This window comes from Quercus robur, chromosome 7 (assembly GCF_932294415.1).
Source record: "Quercus robur chromosome 7, dhQueRobu3.1, whole genome shotgun sequence".
Taxonomy (NCBI): domain Eukaryota; kingdom Viridiplantae; phylum Streptophyta; class Magnoliopsida; order Fagales; family Fagaceae; genus Quercus; species Quercus robur.
The window spans coordinates 43,202,063-43,223,994 of record NC_065540.1 but is presented as its reverse complement, the minus strand read 5'-3'; the positions used below and the strand labels follow the sequence as shown (position 1 = coordinate 43,223,994).

At 37.7% G+C, this 21,932-nt stretch overlaps 1 protein-coding gene across 1 annotated transcript; it reads right to left on the bottom strand.

Moving 5' to 3' along the window:
* Positions 1–10,702: 10,702 nt before the first annotated feature.
* LOC126693531 (UPF0481 protein At3g47200-like) lies at positions 10,703–12,789 on the bottom strand. Its single transcript, XM_050389509.1, has 2 exons — positions 11,061–12,789; positions 10,703–10,981 (listed from the first exon to the last, which is right to left on the bottom strand). Exon 1 carries the CDS (start codon positions 12,653–12,655, stop codon positions 11,072–11,074), a length of 1,584 nt encoding a protein of 527 aa, XP_050245466.1. The 5' UTR covers positions 12,656–12,789; the 3' UTR covers positions 10,703–10,981; positions 11,061–11,071.
* Positions 12,790–21,932: the final 9,143 nt, after the last annotated feature.

The following is a 21,932-nucleotide window of genomic DNA, read 5'->3' as shown; positions in this document are numbered from 1 at the left end:
CAGCAGCCTATCAAAATTTACGACGTGGACTCGTCCACTCCAATTGAAACTACTCCGTCCAAGACTCCTCTGTCCAAGACGACTGTGCCTGCCACATCCCAGCCTTCTCAACAGGTCCCTTCCAATATCATTGAAAATGAAGACTTGGCTTGGGAGCATTTTAAGAAGGCTATTTTAGACGAGGACATAAATGTTTGCTATGACATGTCCTTGAAGGATTTTGAACATTCTGGTGTTCACGATCTTTTCAAGGTAAGTAATTTTATGTTTTTCCTCGTCTTTGCCAATATATATATTTTCATCTAACCTTCATCTCATTTCCTTTTTTTTTTTTTTTTAGGCTATGTCAAAATTTATAGCAACGTCTAGGCAAGCTATAGGATTGGACAAGATGAGAGTCCTGCTAGAGACGAGGATTCAAGAGGTGAAGGAGGAATCCAAGAAATGGGTTGGGGTGGCTGCTCAGGCTAAGGAGAAAACAATAAAGCTCCAGAAATTGATTGAGGAGTTGAAGACTGATGTAGTGGAAAAAGGCACTCGTCTTGATCATTTACAGAAGAAGAACGATGAGCTGAGTGTTCTTTTGTCCAAGGCTAAAGAGGATGTAGTGACTGAATTTAAGGCATCCAAGCAATACACTGATCTTTTGGACGCCAATTATGCAGCAGGTTTTGAGGACTTCAGAGCAGATGCTATGGAAAACTTCCCAGAAGTTGACTTTATCTCTATTAAGCTTAACCTTGCTGCTGCTACCAGCTCTCTCCTTCAAACCAGCTTTGAGGACGTCAATGTGAAAGACGATGCCAGTACTCAGCCACCCTAAGACGACCCCAATGCCAATGCCCCCTCTTCTTAAGGACGAGACTTTTACTTTTAAAGCAATCCTTGTATTTGTTTTCCTTTCATTTGATTTTTGTTCGGTCCTTTGTTTTGGGACCTTTTTATGTAACCTAAGTACATTTGCCTCGTCCATGGTTTTAGGACGGGGTTTTAAACAATCATTTCAGTTTTTTGACTTAACAAGGATTTTTGGACGTAGGATGTCCACTCTTTTAGTTAATGAATGAAAGTTTATTTTCTATCTCTACATGGACGAATGCTGTTATCTATATCAACTCCAACTTTGGCTTGTCCATGGCGAAAAAAAAAAAAAAAAATATATATATATATTTTATATTATTTTTGTTAATGTAACTCGTCTTTGTGGGTAGTATTTTCATTTTGCTTTATTCGTCTTAAGACTTGTAAGCTGATTTTACATACTATCCAGTTTCTTTTGCCTAAATTTTCACTCGTCCAAGGATTGGATTGTTTTAGTTGGCTTTTGAATCTTGTCCTTAAATTGGACGAACATGCTTTATAAGGCTTTCCCTCGTCCATGACTTGGACGAGTATGACTAAGTTTTTTCCTTGTTTTACTCAGGAAAGCTTGTAGACGTTACATCTTTGCGTCCAGAGAATTTATTCGTCTTGAATCTTTTAGCCCCCTTGTGGGTTAGCTTGAACAAGAATAGCATGGAGATTCGAAATTCACACAACATTTTGTACATAACATAAATATCGTTTACAGATAAGACACATGCATGCTAATGCCTTTTTTATTTAATAAGTACAAACTCCATAACTTCGTCCATAATCACGACACAAATAACCACAACATAAATAATAAAGTAGTAGTATCAAACACAAACAACATCAAACATAAGTAGAATGTAAGTAGACAGACAAGCTCCAAGCTCGTCCATAGTAATACTCGTCCAGGCTCAGTTTTATTGATAGTACCTTCTCAGGTGCTCCACATTCCAAGGATGTTCTAATTTTCTCCAGTCTAGGGCCTCCAAGTAGTAGGATTCTTGCCTTTTACAGTTGATAACTCTATAGGGTCCTTCCCAATTAGGGCCCAATTTCCCATTAGCTGGGTTTTTGGTTGCCAAAGAGACATTTCTTAGGACAAGATCTCCTATGTTGAAATGCCTTGGCTTCACCATTGCATCATATTGCCTAGCCATGAGGTTCTTGTACTTTGCTGCCCTATGCTCTGCGTCTGCCTTTATCTCGTCTATTAGATCGAGGTTCAAACGGAGTTGCTCCTCATTATCCTTATCTTGATACATCATCACCTTGTGATTGACCATATGTACTTTTGTAGGTATAACTGTTTCGCTTCCATAGGCTAGCTTGAAAGGAGTTTCCCCCATAGGGGTTCTCACTGTCGTCTTGTACGCCCATAGAACACTTGATAACTTATTTGGCCATACTTCTTTTGCCCCCTCAAGACGAGTCTTGATGATTTTCAACAAGGATCGGTTTGCAACTTCAACCTGGCCGTTGGCTTGGGGATGAGCGGGTGAGGAATAATGATTTTGAATTTGGAAGTGTGCGCAGAAGTCCCTAAAAAGTGCATTGTCAAATTGTCGTCTGTTATCAGGCACCAATACCTTAGGCACTCCAAATCTGCACACAATGTTCTTCCACACAAAATTTTTAACATTCTGTTGTGTGATATTTGCTAACGGTTTAGCTTCCACCCATTTGGTGAAATAATTGATGCCCACCACTAGAAACTTCATCTGCCTTGTGCTGAGCGGAAAGGGACCCAAAATGTCTAGTCCCTATTATGCAAAGGGCCACAATGTCATTATCGGGGTGAGGTACTCTGATGGTTGTCTGGGGACGTTGCTAAACTATTGGCATTGGTCACAGACCTTGACGTATGCTTTAGCATCAGCTTGCATATTTGGCTAATAATACCCCGCACTGACGACCTTGTGGACAAGTGACCTGGCTCTTGAGTGATTGCTGTACGCTTTTTCATGAACTTCTCTCAATACATAGTTTGCTTCATCCGGAGCCAAGCATCTAAGATAAGTTTGAGAAAAACCTCTTTTATATAGCACTTTGTCCATGAGAACGTACCTAGCCGATCTTACCCTCAACTTCCTGGCTTCATCCTTCTATTCTGGGAGTCATCCGTCTTTCAAGTATGATACAATTGGGGTCATCCAATTTCCTCTGCTCTCTACCTGTTGTACTTCTGGGATATCTATACTTGGCATATACTAAATCTCATCAAATTCGTCCATGGATTCATTTGCTGAGGCTTCTTTTGCTATGGTATTAGCTTCCAAGTTCTCCTCCCTTGGGATTTGAACGAAGTCAACTTTTTCAAATCTTTTGATAAGGCGCACTACCCTACTAAGGTATTTCCTCATCCATTCTTCTTTAGCCTCATATACCCCATTCACTTGGCCCATAATCAACTAAGAATCCCCCAAGACGAGTATAGACTTGGCTTCCACAGACTTAGCCAATTCTAGCCCTTTGAGGATGGCTTCATACTCGACTTCATTATTAGTTGTTTGGTACTGTAAACGAACTTTGTGTTTCAGTTTATCTCCTTCTGGGGATTGTAGGACCACACCAATTCCTCCTGCGTGCCTGTAGACAAACCATCCACATGGACGACCCATCTCTTACTGTTTTCCGTCTCATCATGATTTGGGGTAATCTCCGCAATGAAATCTGCTAGGGCTTGAACTTTTATGGCATGCCTTGGTTGATATCTAATGTCAAACTCACTGAGCTCTACAACCCATTGGATCAATCGTCCTGCAGCTTCTAATCTGTTCATTGCCTTCTTGAGTGGATGATCTGTCATGACATTAATGACATGTGCTTGGAAATAATGCCTTAGCTTCCTAGAAGTGGTTATCAATGCAAAAAATAATTTCTCCATCTGTGGATATCGTTCTTCTGCCCCCCTCAATGCCTTGCTTGTATAGTACATGGGCCTTTGCACTTTGTCTTCCTCTCTTATCAATGTTGAACTCACGACATGCAGGGTGACTGCCAAGTACAAATATAACTCTTCTCCTACCACGAACGGACTTAGCAAAGGAGTCATGGTGAGATATGCCTTCAGATATTTGAAAGCTTTCTGACATTCATCGGTCCATTCAAATGCTTTTTTAAGAACTTTAAAAAATGACAAACATTTGTTAGTGGCTTTAGAGACAAACCTGTTAAGTGCAGCAACTCGTCCGGTGAGGGATTTGATTTCTTTGGTATTTTGCGGAGGCTTTATGTCCAATATTGCTTGAATTTTGTCAGAATCCGCTTCAATTCCCCTATGGGAGACCATAAAGCCAAGGAATTTCCCTGATGATGCCCCAAAAGCACATTTGCTAAGGTTCAACTTCATGTGGTACTGTCTAAGTGTTTCAAATGTCTCCTGCAGGTCGTCCAGATGCCTTCCCTTGTCCTGACTCTTCACCAGCATGTCATCTACATAAACTTCCACATTCCGCCAAATCTACAGACGAAACATGTGATTAACCAATCTCTGATATGTTGCCCCTGCATTCTTGAAACCAAAGACATCACTTTATAACAGAACAAGCCTTGATTGGTGACAAAGGGCGTCTTCTCTTGGTCTGCCTCGTCCATCTTTATCTGATTGTATCCAGAGAAAGCATCCATGAAGCTAAGCAACTTGTGCCCCGTAGTGGAATCTACCAACTGGTCAATGCGTGGTAGCGGGTAGCTATCCTTGGGGCAAGCCTTGTTTAGATCGGTGAAGTCTACACACATTCTCCACATGCCATTTGCCTTCTTGACCATCACTACATTGGCCAACCAATCGAGATAATACACTTCTCGAATAAACTTCGCCACAATTAACTTTTGAACTTCGTCTTTGATAGCATTATCTCTCTCAGGGGCAAACACCCTCTTCTTTTATCGCACTGGCTTGGAGGAAGGACATACATTCAAACAGTGGGTAATGACACTAGGATCTATACTCGGCATGTCCTCATGACTCCAAGCAAACACATCAATATTTTTCTTCAAAAACTGGACGAGGTCCTTTTTAATCTTCTCTTCTAGATCTGCTCCAACCCTGGTACACCTCTCAGGGTTATTTTCATCCAAGAAAATATCTTCCAATGTTTCAGTGGGCTCTGCTACAATTCTCTTTTCTTCAATATTCATGGTCTAAATTTGTTCATCCATGGCCAACATGGCCAAGTAACACTCTCTTGTTGCTAATTGGTCTCCTTGTACCTGTCCTACTCTGTGTTTTGTTGGAAACTTGACTGATAGGTGGTAGGTAGATGTAACAGCCTTCCAACTATTTAAAGTTGGCCTTCCAATTATGGCGTTGTATAAGGATGAACAATCTACTACAAGGAAGTTCACATCCTTGGTGATTTGTCGCGGGTATGCCCCCACTACCACTGATAATGAAATAGTATCCACAGGCTGTACCTTCATTCCACCGAAACCTACTAGGGGGAGTTCACTGGACGGAGCTGGTCTCGTCCTAACCTCATCTGCTGAAAATCTGGATAATATAAAATGTCTGCCAAGCTTCTGTTGTCCACTAATACTCTTCTGGTTGTGTATTCAACAATAAGCAAGGTGATGATGATAGCATCATCGTGAGGGTGATGAATTCTCTCAGCATCTTCGTTTGTGAAAGTGATTGCTTTTTCGTCCGTGGACCTTGCCCTTGGTGATCGTCCAAAAAGTTATACACTCTGCACCACCTTTAAGTATGCTTTCTTGGACTTGGACGACTGGCCTGTCGAACTTCCCCCTATAATGACTCTTATTTCTCCGAGCGGTGGTCGCGATGATTCTTCTATCTTCCCTTTTAATTTCTCGCCCTTGTGGTCTCGTCCAAGGAAATTCCTTAACTTCCCTTGCCTTATGAGATTTTCAATCTGCTGCTTTAAATCAAAACACTCGTCTATATTATGCCTATGATCCCTATGGAAGCGACAATACTTGTTCCTATTGTGGTTATTGGGATCTCCTTTCTTCGGCCATTTCAAGGAAGGATCATCCTTGATTTGCATAAGGACCTGCTCAAGTGGCATGTTCAAAGGGGTATATTCCTGATTCCGTGCTGAAGAGCCTGGCTTCTTATTATCTTGGTCTTTCTTTTCTTCCATCCGTCCCTTCTTTGGACGAGAGCCTTGCTCGGAATGACGATTGAGGTTTGCTTCTACTCTCTCAGATCTCTTCCTCTTTTTAGCAATGATCACGTCTTCTGCATTCATAAAATTTTGGGCCGAATGGACGAGTTTGGCCATGGACTGAGGCTCTTTTTCATAGAGTTTATGTATAAATAAGTCCGAATTTACCCCATTATGGAAGGTCGCCAATAGAAGCTTGTCATCTACTTCGTCCACACTCAGGGCTTTTCTGTTGAAACGAGTGATGAATGACCGTAGGCTCTCATTCTCCCCTTGTTCTATGGTCAACAAGCTGGACGAGAAACGCTTGTGTCTTTGTCCCCCAATGAAATTATTAACAAACAACTTGCTTAACTCTTTGAAAAAACTTACAGAATTCGGGGGTATTTTGTTGAACTAGACTCGTGCCAGACCTTTAAGAGTGGTAGGGAAGGCTCTACACATGATTTCATCAGGGACTCCTTGAAGATGTATTGTTGTCTTGAAAGTAGCAATGTGATCAGATGGGTCACGTGTTCCAACATATGAATTTAGAGAAGGCAACTTCAATTTTGATGGTAGAGGGTGACCGTTGATGGAAGTCGTAAAGGAGGAATTAGTTCTATGGACCAAATCTTCTATAGGATTGGCCCTTCTCATGTTCTCTTTCATTTTTTCCATGACTTTCTTTATCTGGTCCATCTCTTCTTTCAAGTGTGGTACCGTTCGTGAAGTGGTGCCTCTTAACTGACTTCCAATTTTAGTATTTTCTCTATCATCATGACTTTGTGTTTGTCCTCCTCCTTCACGTTCCTCACGTGCCTGCCTTCTCAGATTAATCTCCATTCTTAACTCTTGGTTTTGGCGAGTTAACTCCGCCATTGCAGCCGCCATAGATTGCACGTGTTGGACAGACGATGTCTGCATGATCGGTGCAGATTGGCGATCGCGATAAGGATTGCTTGAAGCATCTCTGCTTCCCTGATGGCCTGGGCTAGTAGCCCTTGATCTGGTCCGAACCATCCAACCTTTTGTCATGGAAAAGAAAACTGCAAAACAATCTCTCTTTCCCATAGACAGTGCCAATTGATGGTTCCTTGGAAATCAATAGGTTGATAAGTCTCGGGCGCTGATGATCTTAGGGCTTGATCCTGAAAACAAATACTAAGTCAGAGGGGACCGGCTAAAAGTCCTCCTCCGATGAAGTTAGTGAATTTGTAATTCCAAGTAAGAAGGAAGTAATTTCTAAAATAAGTGTCTGAATGATCCTTACCTTCCCATCGAAGAATGCTTATATAGCATGTGTGAAATAGTTATCTGTTTAATAACCGTTCCTATTGTCGAAGAGTCCGGAGGATTTGGAGGTAACTTCCATAATCGCCATGGAAGTTACCTCAGTTGGACTTGTGTTCCATAGTGGTTAATGGAGAACTTGACACATAGTAGTCCAACCCAATAAACTCATCCATCCTTTATTAAGGACGGACGAGGCTATTAGGGATGACTTTTCCTTGTGCTTTTACTTTTTCTTAATTTCGTGTAGAGCTCGTCCGTCCAAACGATTCTAAGGATGGACAAACTTCTCCCTCGTCTGTCCAAAGACGAACAAGGTCATTAAGGACGATTGGGACGATCACCTCATGTGCTTGGTTCGCCCTAGTCGGTCTTTCATTGGATGAGCCATATGGACGAGTTTAGGAGTTGGTGTTTTTTTTGTAACACCATCAATTTCAATTTTGCTATTTTTGGCAAAAACTACTATTTTGCCACGTAATTACATGATTAGTGCAAATTAGGGTTTTTGAGCGTTTTCCTAGCCACCTAGGGTTTCTTTTTACTATTTAAATATATTGTAGCCTCCAGGGTAGTTTAGTTTTCAAATTTATAAAAATACAAATTTTGTCTATATCTCTCTGATAATTCCAGAACCCTTTCACCTCGTGAATTTAATGGACCCCTCGTGAATTCAAGGTTTTCATTAAGAAGCTAACATGTTTTGTTTCTTTTTTCATTCAGAAGCTAACATTTTTAGTTTCTTTTTCATTCAAAAAGCAACGTGTTTGTTTTCTTGTAACTTCCTTGACATTACTATTACACACTGACTAAAGCAACAACTTAATCTATAAAAAACACTAGTAAACATAATTGGCCTTGGCCATAAGTGCCATTATCATATCAAAGAAGTATGTCCCATCTAGAGCTTAAAACTGTGTGAAGAATGATATTTCCAGCCATTACAACATGCTCTATTTTGGCTCTAATATCCCATTTAATTCTCTATATAATTTGTTACTCTATCAAAACAACTCCTCCATGACATATGCTATTCCTTCGCAACCATATATGGTAAATTGTAGCCCACTAGACCAGTTTGCAAAAGGTAGCTCTAAAACTTTTGCCCTTTAAAATAGTCACCCCCGTTGGACTATTTCATCTCAAATAATAGGAATAACAGTCACTAGGCAAAGCCCCATAATATGCTTCCAAATTCTCTTGGTGAAGGAGCACTCAAAATACAAATGTTCCCTACTCTCTATTTTATTTCTATAGAATGCACAATAACTATCTCGGAGAAACCCCATTGCATCAATATATTTTTTGTAGTCAACCTATTTTTCAAAGTAAGCCACCCCATAGAAGCATGTTTTTGTATTGCTTGAGGAAACCATAAAAGCATGTTTTTCCACCATACCACTTCCATCTCTTTACGCCTTAACTGATTTAATATATATTATTTTATATCTAACAAAAAATTATATCATGTTAGTCTTTAAAATAAACTAGAAAGATCACATAAACGAAGCTATAGAATTAATATTTCCAAAAGAAAATTTTAGGTGGCCTGCTGATAACTTTTTTAGACCTTGCAAAAGTCAAAGATTTATGCCTTGAATAAGACCTTCTATTTTTTTTTTCTTACACCATTAGAGTATGATAATAGTTTTAAAACTTTAAAAACATATATAGATAATAGATTTATTAACTTAAAATAGAGGCTAATTTGCAAAAAAACACATTTTAAGTCATCTATTTTTTCTCCCAAAAAAAAGAAAAAAAAAGTCCTCTATTAATTTCCCCATTAGTAACTCCCAAAACTATGTTATTTTGATTTTCTAATTTTCTTTAATTATAAAAAAATTCCAGAAAACTATAAAAAAAAAAAAAACATTTTCCCAACTATATTTTTTAGAATCATTTTCATTTTTGAACCATAATTAAAAAAAAGAAAAAAGAAGAAGACATATAAAGACGAAAAAAGAACTCAAAAATATTCTCCACAGAAGCATCAAACTCATAATAACTAATCTACACACAATTTCTGCACATTCAAACATAAATCCATTCGCAAAAGTCCAAAGCACTTGAAGAAAGTTTTTTCTCTACACCAAAAGCATGACTTGAACGGTTTACGCTGAGAGAGTGGGAGACGAAGCCATTGAACTTGGCAAATGGGTCGACAAGTATGGGTTCGGATCTACAAAACATACAGGAGATTTGTGTGTTCCTGTATCCGACTCCTCTAGGATTTGCAGCCAAGTGAGGTTGATCCAGGCATTTCAGGGTTCGGCGTCGTCGGATTTGGTGTGGGAAGCAATTTTTTTTATAAAAAAATATATTTAATTTTTCTAGATCTGGGTTTCCTTGGTTGATTTTAGTATTGTTCTTGTTATTAGATGGTGTTTCTTTCACTGGCGATGTAAATTTTTGTTTCTAAATTTTTTCATGTTGTGATTGGATTGTTCTATAGTTTGTTTGGTTGCGTGGAAAGTTTTCTGGATTGCTAGGGAAAATTTGCTGGATGTTTTTGGTAAAATATATCAATATTTTTTTAATTTTTTTTTTTCTGAAAAAAAATTATTAGCTTTTTCTGAAATGAAAAATTATTAGCTTTTTGGATTTATTTTAATTGTAAAACCTAAAATGACGTAGTTTTGAGGTCTCTAACGGCACAATTCTAACGGAAACTAATGGGAATGCTGGTTTGAATCATGTTGAGATTTAGAGGATTAAAAAGTAAAGTTAGAATGCTGAAATTAATTTTGGTCATAATTAGACCTATGTTTTGTATTTTTGCTTAAAACAAATGTCACTTTACATATTTGAACATATCCAAGTTAATATAAGGATAATATAATTTTCATCTCTAATTCTCCAAATGCAAAATAAAAAATGGGATTTTGCTTTTGAATTTAAAAAAAAAATTCAAAAAGTAAATATTTATAAGTTTATTGAAAATGCATTGTTTGAAATTGTTGTGCTTAAGAAAAAAAAAAAAAAGTGAGGCTTCAAAAACTGTAATTTGAAAAAGTTTAGCTTTAAACCACTGTATCAAGTAGGAATATAATTATACATTTAGTAGATAAATGTTTTATCAAAGAAATTGAGTAGAAAACAATGATAAAAAAACATAATTCAACTTTAAGGCGTGTTGAAAATGCTTTCTTCAAGGTGACAATGTGCCCCTGCTTAAAAGAGTTTTCTGTTGGGTTATAAGAAATTCACCTCCATGCAACAAAATCAACAATTGCAAACAGCAATATATTCTGAAGTTTTTTTTTTTTCCAAAGAATTCTTACAAGAATTGTATTAGGCCAACAATATATTCTGAAGATAATGCTCCCTCATTACTCAAACAGCCACGCTTACTGCAATGACGATAATGTGGCATAAAGTTGATGCAACTGACAGTGTCCTTTGCAACTGCCTTACAATGTACTAATATTGTTGCAGAAAATAGGACAGAGACAATTGTGTTTACTGCCATGCACCTTGCTTTGCAAAATTAGACATATTTTGAATTTGAATCAAGTATATATTCATCTTGAAACTTTATTGCATATGAAACTTTAACACACATCACGCACAAACTCAGACACAATTATTTCCAATCCGCACATATTACATCAAATTAGAAAGTAAAATCACCCTGACTTATTTCAAGAAAACTTCAACACCAAGCTGTAAACAAATTAACAAGATGATATGGGTTTGGGATGACCTTGTTTTTTGGAAACGGCTGTCTGGAAGGCATAGAAATTAAACCGTGTAATTCTCAGCAAGCTAGACACACTTAGAAAGAGAGCAGCAAATGAATATTACCTTTTGCATATTTACTTTGGTGTTAAGTTTTTGCAGAAGTTATCGCAGGGTCCTGGGGGAGAGTTGACAGCATACCAAGTCTGAGTGATAGTTAGAGCAAGTGCTAACAATACGCCAAAGAAAGCAATGAACGTCCAGGGACTACTGAAATGGTCGTGAAAGACTTGAGCTATCCAGGTCATCCACTTGCTCCTATAGTGCTTCTGAATTTGTGATCTGACATCCCTGTATATTTCGATGTTAGGCACCAAGTCGTTGCCTATCTCATTGAAGAGTTTAGCCACTTCTTCATCGCTGCCAAGGAAATTGTGGAGTATCTGTGCTTTCCTTAGCATCTTAACATCGTTGGCTTCATCGATTAGTGAATCAAGGAAGGATATATAAGAGGTGACCCCAAAATCATTTTCAAAATCCAGACACCTTTCATATGCTATCAAGTTCAGGAACTTAGGCCTGGTTGAGTCATCCACAACAATTGGAGGAAGGTGAAGTTGTCCACGAAAAAGAAATTGTTTAGTGAATTTTATCTCACTCAAGTAACAATTTTTACCACGTTTCAAATGGATACCTGCTGTTTTAAGCTCCTGGACATTGCGATAGGATTGCCAGTACTCTTGGACATTTTGTATATTTTGGTTGATTTTACTAACCGTTCCATCAGGAATGTACTTTGGTCCATGAAGCATTCGTGTCCTCAGATGGTCAAGGAGATGGACGGGCTCTGGAGCCTGAGCCACTGATATGGTATGTGCTTGTGGCTTCTTCTCATCGTGGCTTTCTTCTTTCGCACTTTGTGCTTGTTGTGGCTCATTGTGGCTTTTTTCTTTCTCACTTTGTGCTTGTGGCTGCTCCTCATCATGGCTATCTTCTTTCTCACTTTTTGCTTGTTGTGGCTTCGATCTTGGGCAGTGTCTCCATGATAACCAATTTGATTGCTGATCCTCTGGTACATTAACATGCCAATCAATGTAAGTTTCAATTGATTTCCTCAATTCTTTTTCCTTCACACTCGAGCTCATCAATAATGTGAGTAGACAATAGGGAAGTTGATTCTCCAGCAAGAACAAATCCTGTTGCCCAAATGCTACACTGTCCGTTTTTATATTCAACTCTTTGAACTTGTTTTTAGTTGCACAATACATGTACTGTAATATTGCACAGCCATCCACTAACAAAATCGAAGTGAGGGCCTCATCATCATAGTCCTCGGTCACCTCCTCCTCGAAGCATGTCCTCAGTTCATTGATTTTCTCCTTAATCTTCTTGTATAAATCTTGCATGCTCTTACCGCTACCTTTGATGAATGCATTTGTCAATCGAAGCTTGTATTTCTCTCCTAGATGGTAATTTGGCTTACCATGATGGATTGGACCGAGTGATACCACTTTTGGCTCATAATTCTTGTGGAAATCGTCTTGTTCTCGCAGATAGAATATAACCTTCTGTATCTTTGGTGTTTGAGATTGATTCTTTGCATTTTCTTCTGCCTCCCTTAGCCTTGCCTCGAGGATATCATTTTGACTAGTTTCGATTGAAATGCTGTGCGCCTGGGGCTCCTCAGTGATGCCGCTGCTCCTTGAATGGGAGTTCTCCATGGAAACAAAATGCTCCTTTTCGGCCAATGAAAGTTCGAACCAAAGAAGGCAATTGAATTTTGTAAGTTTGCTGTCTTAACTCGTATTTACTGTAATATATTCTTGACGTAGTGCGTGGAAACTTTAGCTTGAGAAATTAGAACTGTCGCTCTTATTTGAATATAGAAATTTTCCTAAAGCAACTATATTTTGTGATGGATTAACATATCAAGCTTGGAATATAATCTACAAGATGTATCTAAAAAATGCAAAATAAATTGAAACTTGCTTTATGCCTTTATCCATTATGAAAGATTGATGTTGATCGAACATGCGTAATTTCAACATCTTTTCTACTAATACACCAAGTCGGGGGACAGGGATCATCTTTTCTATTAAATTAAAGACAATACACAAATGTTGAATGATACAGTGAATAGGCTTGTGTTTCTTCTTACTTTATATGCCTCGTTAGTTTGGCATGGCATGGCATGATGTATTATTTTGAAGCAAAGGTAGAGCTAGAAAATGTTTGTAGGAGGCAAAAATTTGTCAAGCCAATTACAATAGGCTATATCAAAATTTAGTTACAAATTCCAAATTTATGTGTCATTAAATTAATTAAACAAATGATGACATGTGTCATCCAAATTTACATCACATTGGCATATTGAAATTTGCCATGTGTCATTTGACTAACAAGATAAAGATAAATTTCCTATTAAAAATTTATGGATAATTATCTTTGTTAAAATAAATAAATAAAAAAAATTTCTATTAAAAATTTATGGATAATTATATTTATTAAAATAAATAAAAAATAGAGATAATTATTTATCTTTGTTGATTATTATCTTTATCAAAATAAATAAATAGAGATAATTATCTCTAAGAAAATTTGGGCCAATCAGAGTTTACTACATACCTTTAATCATATCAATTCAAAGTGGAGCTTATCCTTTGAAACCACTATATATAGAGGACACCTTCTCATTTTTAACCCCAAGTTTTCAAGAAGACTAAGCTTTGAAGAAATTCAGTATTAAGAATTCGATTCATCTTTCAACCAAAGTGATAGGCCAAAAATGTATTGACCCCTTTGTAATAAATTAATTGATTAATTAGACAAGTTTATTAATTAATCAAATTAACATGCAAGAAGTGTGGTAATACAAACAAATCACCAATTAAACTAAGTATGCAGCGGAAAATAAATTGACACGGTGATTTGTTTACGAATGGGGAAAATCTACACGGCAAAAACTCGACTAGGTGATTTTAAGGTCATTACTATCGAGAATTCACTATTATTAAAACAAGCGGTTACAAGTAAAGGAATCTCAGTACCTTATACCAACTTACAGTTGAACCCTTACCCCAATACTCAATTAGACTTGTTTGTAGTGACAATCTCTCCTTTTCAATGCACAGCTCCCAGTACGTGACTAACCAATTGCGTGGATCCCAATACGCGACTTGATCACATGATTAAGATCATGAAGTTGCTTGGTCATAAAACCCTATGGTGTACAAACACAGCAGCTTCTTCAAGAACTAGGGCAAACTAGATTTCCGGTCAATTCCTTGAATTGTGCTCTTGTGCAATTGTGTGTGTCAGTTGTTTCAGCCCTTAAAATAATCCTTATATATGTTTAGGGTTGTGAGAACAAAAAGCCCAAACATATAATCACAGATTGGATGAAAAACAGACTCGAAAATCTGAGTTTTATAAATCTCGACAGATACCCTATATCTCGAGTTGCTGTTGAGCCACGGGATTCAGACAACTCTAAGTCTCGATAGATACTAGCTGTCGAGTTTTAATGAATAAAACTTTTTGACTTGGTTCTTAGATAGACTTGCATGGCTTTAACACTTAAACTTGAAACCTTATTTCTTGAAGCATTAAACACATTCTAGATCTATCCAATTACAAGTAAAGTGCGTTTTGTCAAAGGATAAGCCAATTACATAAAACAGTGACATATATTCCTAACATTGAATCACATATGTTCTAATAATCTCCCCCTTTGGCAATCCGTGACAAAATCACAACAAACAAATGATATATGAGAGAAGTCATAAATCACTCAACTTATATTCACTTGCTGAATACAATAAAATCTATCCTAACACAAACTCTTGAAAAAATTTTGCAAGAAGAGAGTTTATGGTAAGTAGACTTTGATAACCTGTATTTCTGAACCACTTTAAATAAAACTTATCAAGGCGTCTTAGTGTAAATCAGAAATAATAGATTGCATACAAGATATAAGAAGCATGTGTATAAAGAAAGAAAAGAAACAACATATGGAGAGATAGGTGAAAGAACATACATCAAAACTATATAAAGCAAGTATAAGTACAATGTATGTCAAAGTGGTCACAAGACTTATGTACAAGAGCAATGTATCTAAAAAGGAGAGAAAAGAAAAAGATACATAAAATTCTCACTACATCTCTCAGTATCAACATTCCTTCTATCAAAAATCTCCTGTACTAACCTTCCCCCTAACTATGACTACTCTCATAATCAAAACTACTCTCCCTTTTTGTCATGAGTGACAAAGGGTAAGAGTGTCAAGTAGACATCTCATCAACACTGGAAGAGCTAGCATCTCCATCATCCTTATCATCGAAAGCAGTAGCATCATCGTCATTATCATCCTTATCCTTAAAAGCCTCTAAAGTAGGTGGAGGAGAAGCAACGAAGCCATCCATGACCGACTGGCATCGTGTAATACGACCAACATAGGTGTTCACCTAACATAACTCATTACCGAGAGTGTCGAGGCGAGTATCCATGCGTTGAAGCTGCGCCATGATGTCTTCAAGAGTTACACTGCTAGTAGAAGAAGAGGGAACGTATGCGGATGGAGCTGAAGGAATGGGATGAGCTACCGATCCGGATGCCTTTACTGAAATTGTGCCTCGCTTCGTTTAACGGTAGCAGCATCTATAGCACCCATAACAGAGAAATGGTCGGACACGGGAAAGGGAATAGAAAAATGGCGTAAAATCTGCATGATAGCCGAAGGGAAAATGAGCTTATCACAGGTCCCCGAATCCTTATACACATCTATGATAGAAAGAATGAAATGAGAGGGAAAATCAATACTAAGATGCTCTAAAAGTGAAAGCAAAAACCGAGCACGGGGCTCTATAATAGAGTTATAATGAGATAAGGGATGTAAAACAAAAGTCATGACCATGTTAAGAAAATGAGGGCCTTTAGCAAAGCCCGAATAGTGAGTAAATAGATGCTCACCCCAATTAGAAGGGCGCTCACAAAAAGAAGAAATAAGCTCGTCTTTAGACATGGTCTTAAGACGATCATAACCAGGGCAGTTAGGATGCTCTACCTTAGGGACACGGAGCACATCGGATACAATATCTGGTGTGACAACAATGCACGTATCTTGAATGCAAGTAATAAAGAGAGGTACTAAAAGATCAAATCCATGCATGTTTAAGTAAAACTCCTGGATCAACACGGATGGACAGGTGACCGGGACGTCACACAGTGACCCCCATTCCCTACTGTAGATGACAGTGGGAAGGTTAATGTTGGAGAAGTTCGACAAAATGACTTGGCATTCAGAATGAATGCCTTGTCGGCAAAAGTTCTTAAAGAAGTCCGATTTGGCCTTCTCATCACAAAACTGGACAGAAAAAGGTGTAGGATCAGAAGAAGTGGATGCCCCGAAACTAAGAGGGTTTTGGGATGAAGTAGATTTACGTTTGGGTGTCATAGAAGCAGACTAATGAAAACAGAAGAGACAGGGAGGGAGAGAGACAATCAGAAAAGTCCCAAAGCAGTTCAAATATGTCAAAATATATTGAATAGGAAGAACGTATGCCTGGGAATGCACGAATATGTGACATGCAAAAGAAATTGCATCATGGGCTCAGCCCAATCCAATCCTACCAGCACACAATCAAATAACATATATAACACACATCTAAATGCATGAAAATATATTTATAATGCACATGAGATGCAATGCATGAATTTTTAAGATCAAAAACTACAAAACCCATCCTAAAATTTTCACAAACCTCATCATTTTGAGAAAATCCCAAACATTTTCCAAAAACCTCAATTTTTAGGTCAAAAGATGTGAAAATGCATGAAAATGAAGGATGGAGACACTTACCAAGTGAAGAAAACTTGATTGAGGCTAAAAAATCCTTTGAGGAAGAGGTTGGAAGTGAAAGAGAGAGGTATTGGGAGGTGAGAAGTCAAGAGAGATCGAGAGAGATCGAGCGAAAATGAGAGCTGAATCGCGCTGACCCTATTTATAGCACCTCAGTAATTCTCGATAGATCGAGAGGTGTCAAGGTTTAATAGGGTTAACAGATGTAGTTGTCGAGCAGGTGTCCAAAGGTGTCCAAGGCAAATAGAAGCTCGATGGATCGAGATAGCTGTCGAGAAGCTATTAAGGGGACAGAAAGTTTGTCGATCGATCGACCTAGCTATCGAGAGGTGTCGAGATTGTGATAAAAAGCAATTGACGAGCTCGATAGATAAGCTAGGTGTTGAAAGGTATCGAGGAACTGTCGAGATTGCTTAAAAACAGTTTTTTCAAAGAGGAGAAAAACACATACATGAATGCAATCAAACATGCAACTCAAACCAAGGATCCAAACAACATTATGAACTCTTAAAATCACCTCTCAACAAAAAATTGGTAAGCATTTTGATCCCAAAACACATACACACACTAAACAAGTCTAACCAATTTTATATTTCAAAAACAAGTCAAGATAGTTTAGTGAGCATTCATTAAGACATGTAAATCTTGTGATGGCCAAATCACGTTGTACCTACATATGTATCAAGAGTAGTAAAGAATATTGCATGTTGTGTGTGAAAAACATTGCAAGATTGCATAAGCGTCTACATGTTATGACGATTTGAGATAGGAGAAAATCACTTTTAACTCACACACAATCATAACTGTTTAATGAGGACTATCACTTTCAAGGTACATCCTATAACTCCCACATCTCCTAGAATACATGCTTCAATAATATATAAAACATTTTTATTCTTTTGCTTTTTATTTTTCTTTGCATATTTTTCTTTTTAAGCAAACCATGCATGGGCATATAAGAGATAGAAATAGAAAACTCAATTATGTTAAGCATTTGACATTCTACTTTTACAATGCCAAAGCATGCAAATGTCATTTTATGATTGGCAGGCAACAGTGGTGAGATGGTTATTTATGCCTTTCTTTTAGGATTTTCTAGTTCTTCCTGTCAAAAAGAGTGATACGAGTGTTAAGTACAAGAGATCACTTAACCTTACTCATCACAAACACGAGCCACAAAACTCTGTTTCAATGGCCATCCAAGGTACACAAGTACCAATGTACACAAACATACACTGTTTTTGTATTTTTCTGATTTTTCAATTATTTATTTATTTATTTTTATATGAAAAACAAAATAAACCAAAACTGAAGAGAAAATAAACAAAAACAAATTAAACAAAGCAATGTATAAAACTAGATTGACTTAAAACAATAAAGCAAAACACACAAGTAATGCAAACAAAAATAAGAAGAGGAGAGAGAAAAAGTGACAGAATCACTTGTAGCCCTTTTCCTTTTACACCTTGGAAGAACCTTTTCATTTAGTGAACCTTTAATCTGGTGGTGAGGGGGAAGAATTGAAACTGTTCAAGTTTGAAAGAAACATAAGGGCTTTGAGAAGATCTTTAAGGGGAGCAAAAGATGATGGAAATTGATTCTGGTTTCTCGATACGATCATGCCGTTCCTCTATTGAGTGGCTAGCCATTTGTAGCAATTTGGTCGAGTGTGATCGGTTGCTCCATAGTGATGACAGAGATGCTGCTTCTTCTGTTTAGACTTTTGAGAATTAGCCTTCTTAGCACTAGAGTTTTTAACTTCTTTCTTATCCTGCTTAGGGGGTGCTCCTAAGATAGATTTACCTTTGTCTATGTTCTCACTAGCTAAGTTATTTTTAACAGTATTGTTCTCAGTTTCAATATTATTAGCAGGAGGAACAAAAACAGTAGTACTAGTAGAAGCAATACTAGGAGAAGAGAAATCGTACCCTAAATCGGTTCGATCAGAAGTAGATTTCTGAAGAATAAGTATCTCATCGAGCTTAGCACTTGAAGTCCTTTTCAGTTGAGTTTTGACTAGGAACAGTTCAGCCTCAAGCTTCTTGGTCTTCTCAGCCAAGAAATTGTTCTCAAATCTTAGTGCTCCAATAGTTTGATTGGCTTTATCAAACTTTGTAGAGATTTCCTCTCGCTCAAGCTCCACATCACTAAGCTTCTTGGTGGTCAACCTATACAACTTCTCATGCTTTTCTGAGACCTTGTACAACTTTGCATAAACTGTGTGGATGTCATCTTGTTCATCCATCTTCTCAAACTTAGACTCCACCAATTCCTCTTCTTCATCCACTTCATCTTCAACAATCCCCTCAGTAGGATTGAAAGTGGCAGTGAAGGCATTCAGGATTTTGTCAGCCTCATTGTCGGAATCATCCTTAGGCTTAGTGTCGCTTAAAGTAGTAGCAAGTGTCTTGCTCTTCCCAATGGTCTTGAGGTATGTAGGACACTCTTGTTTCATATGACCAAAACCATAACACCCAAAGCACTTTGGTCCTGAGGATACAGTATACTGACCACTATCCCTAGCATCCTTCTTCCCTTTGTCTTGGCTCTTAGATTGAGAAGAATTTGACTGTCTACGGTCCTTGTTGAAGCCCTTTGCATTGGCATTCTTCATGACCGTCTTGAATTGCTAGGTGATGTAGGACTTCATCTTGCTCTTGTTCGATTTCCAGATCCTTGTCAAACCCAACTTATAGGTTTGCAGATTTCCAACTAGCCCAGTTAAAGGAATTTTGTCGATATCCTTTAATTCCCCGATCGTGGTGATCTTGGCATGGAATCTCTCGAATAGAGATCTAAGCACCTTTCTTACAATCTTGGGTTCAAGAATGGTTTCCCTAAGACTAAACGTTGAGTTCACTATGTCCTTGAGCTTGGCATAAAACTCATTAAACGACTCATCTTCCTCCATCTTGATCTCTTCAATGCTTATAGGGAGCCTCTGAAGATTTGACAGCCTTGGTTCCTTCATAGGTTGTCTGGAGGATGGTCCATGCTTCCTTCGCAGTTTCAGTGGAGGATATCTTTTTGAATTCCTCATTTGTGATTGCATTGAATAGAGCATTCAATGCCCTGCTGTTGAAGTTTACCGCCTTGATCTTAGCATCATCCCAATCGGCCGACGCTTCCGTAGGCTTGGTCCAGCCTATCTCCACAGCTTGCCACATTTTCTCATCTAAAGACTGCAAGAAAGCTCTTATGCGTACTTTCTAGTATGCATAGTTAGTGCCATCATATAATGGAGGTATAATGAGAGACTGTCCTCTATCCATGACAAACAGGGGTCAATGGATCACACAGAAAAGATTAAAACCTAATCAGAATATGCCTGCTCTGATGCCACTTGATAGACCAAAAATGTATTGACTCCTTTGTGATAAATTAATTGATTAATTGGCCAAGTTTATTAATTAATCAAATTAACATGCAAGAAGCGTGGTGGCACAAACAAATTACCAATTAAACTGAGTATGCAGCGGAAAATAAATTGACACGGTGATTTATTTACGAATGGGGAAAACCTACACGGCAAAAACCCCACCGGGTGATTTTAAGATCACCACTCCCGAGAATCCACTATTATCAAAACAAGCTATTATAAGTAAATGAATCTTAGTACCTTATACCAACCTATAGTTGAACCCTTACCCCAATACCTAATTGGACTTGTTCTATAGTGACAATCTCTCTTTTTCAATGCACGGCTCCCAGTACGTAAATAACCAATTACGCGAATCTCAATACGCGACTTGATCACCAACTAAAGAAGGATGTTGGTTGCAAAGTTCTTCTGTTCATCACACGATAAAGATCATGAAGTTGCTTGGTTACAAAACCGTACGGGGTACAAACATAGAAACTTCTTCAAGAACTAGGGCAAACTAGGTTTCCGGTCACACTCCTTGAATTGTGCTTTTGTGCAATTGTGTGTGTCACCTGTTTCAGCTCTTAAAATAATCCTTATATATATTTAGGGTTGTGAGAAAAGAAAGCCCAAACATAAAATCACGGATTCGACGAAAAACAGACTCGAAAATCTGAGTTTCATAAACCTCAACAAATACCCTATCTGTCGAGCTGTTGTCGAGCCATGGGATTCAGACAGCTCTAAGTCTCGATAGATACTAGCCATCGAGTTTTAATGAACAACACTTTCTGACTTGGTTCTTGGATAGACTTGCATGGATTTAACACTTGAACTTGAAACCTTATTTCTTGAAGCATTAAACACATCTTAGATCTACCCAATTATAAGTAAAGTGCGTTTTGTCAAAAGATTAGCCAATTACATAAAATAGTGACATATGTTCCTAAGATTGAATCACATATGTCCTAACACAAAGTCAAGAGGATTTCTTGTTGAAAGAAAGTTTTCAAGAAGACTAAGCTTTGGAGAAATTCTGTCTTAAGAATTCGATTCATCTTCCAACCAAAGTCAAGAAATGTCAAGAGGATTTTTTGTTCAAAGAAAGTTTTCAAGAAGACCAAGCTTTGGAGAAATTCTGTCCTAAGAATTCGATTCATCTTCCAACCAAAGTCAAGAGGATTTCTTGCTCAAGTCAAGTTCAAAGAAGATAGAATCAGATGAGTATTCTTTTGTAAAAGAATCGAAACAGAGATTTTCACTACTTGATTAATACAAAAATTATATTTGTGACACCTTTTTCAATTTGTTTGATTTGCAAACTTTGTGAAAAATTTTGTTTGATTCGCAAACTTTGTGAAAAATTTATTAGGTTTCTAGATTTATGACCTCTTATTTTCACGTGTTATGAACAAAATCTTGAAGTAGGGCTTTGGTGCTTTCATGCTTGTTCATATTGTCTATGTGTTCTGCCCTAGAAAGCACGGATATGGGACACAAGTCGAGTATGGACATGACACAAGTAATTTTTGAAAAATTATATTATTAAACAATTGGTACGACGTCCCTTGTAAGACACGAGTACGACACATATATGACACGGGTACAGCATCCAAATTACATTATCCAATTCTCTTGAAATTTCTTTAATTCAGTATTGCGCACAAACTATTTGTTAGAATGCCACACACAAGTTCATATTGCGTAAATCATTGTGTGAACTTCATGTGTACTCTAGCCTAGCACATGCGCTGTCATCATACATGGTTAGGAGTGC

Excerpts from the sequence above, each read along its gene's own strand:
- LOC126693531 (XM_050389509.1), bottom strand. The coding sequence starts at position 12,655 with ATGGAGAACTCCCATTCAAGGAGCAGCGGCATCACTGAGGAGCCCCAG.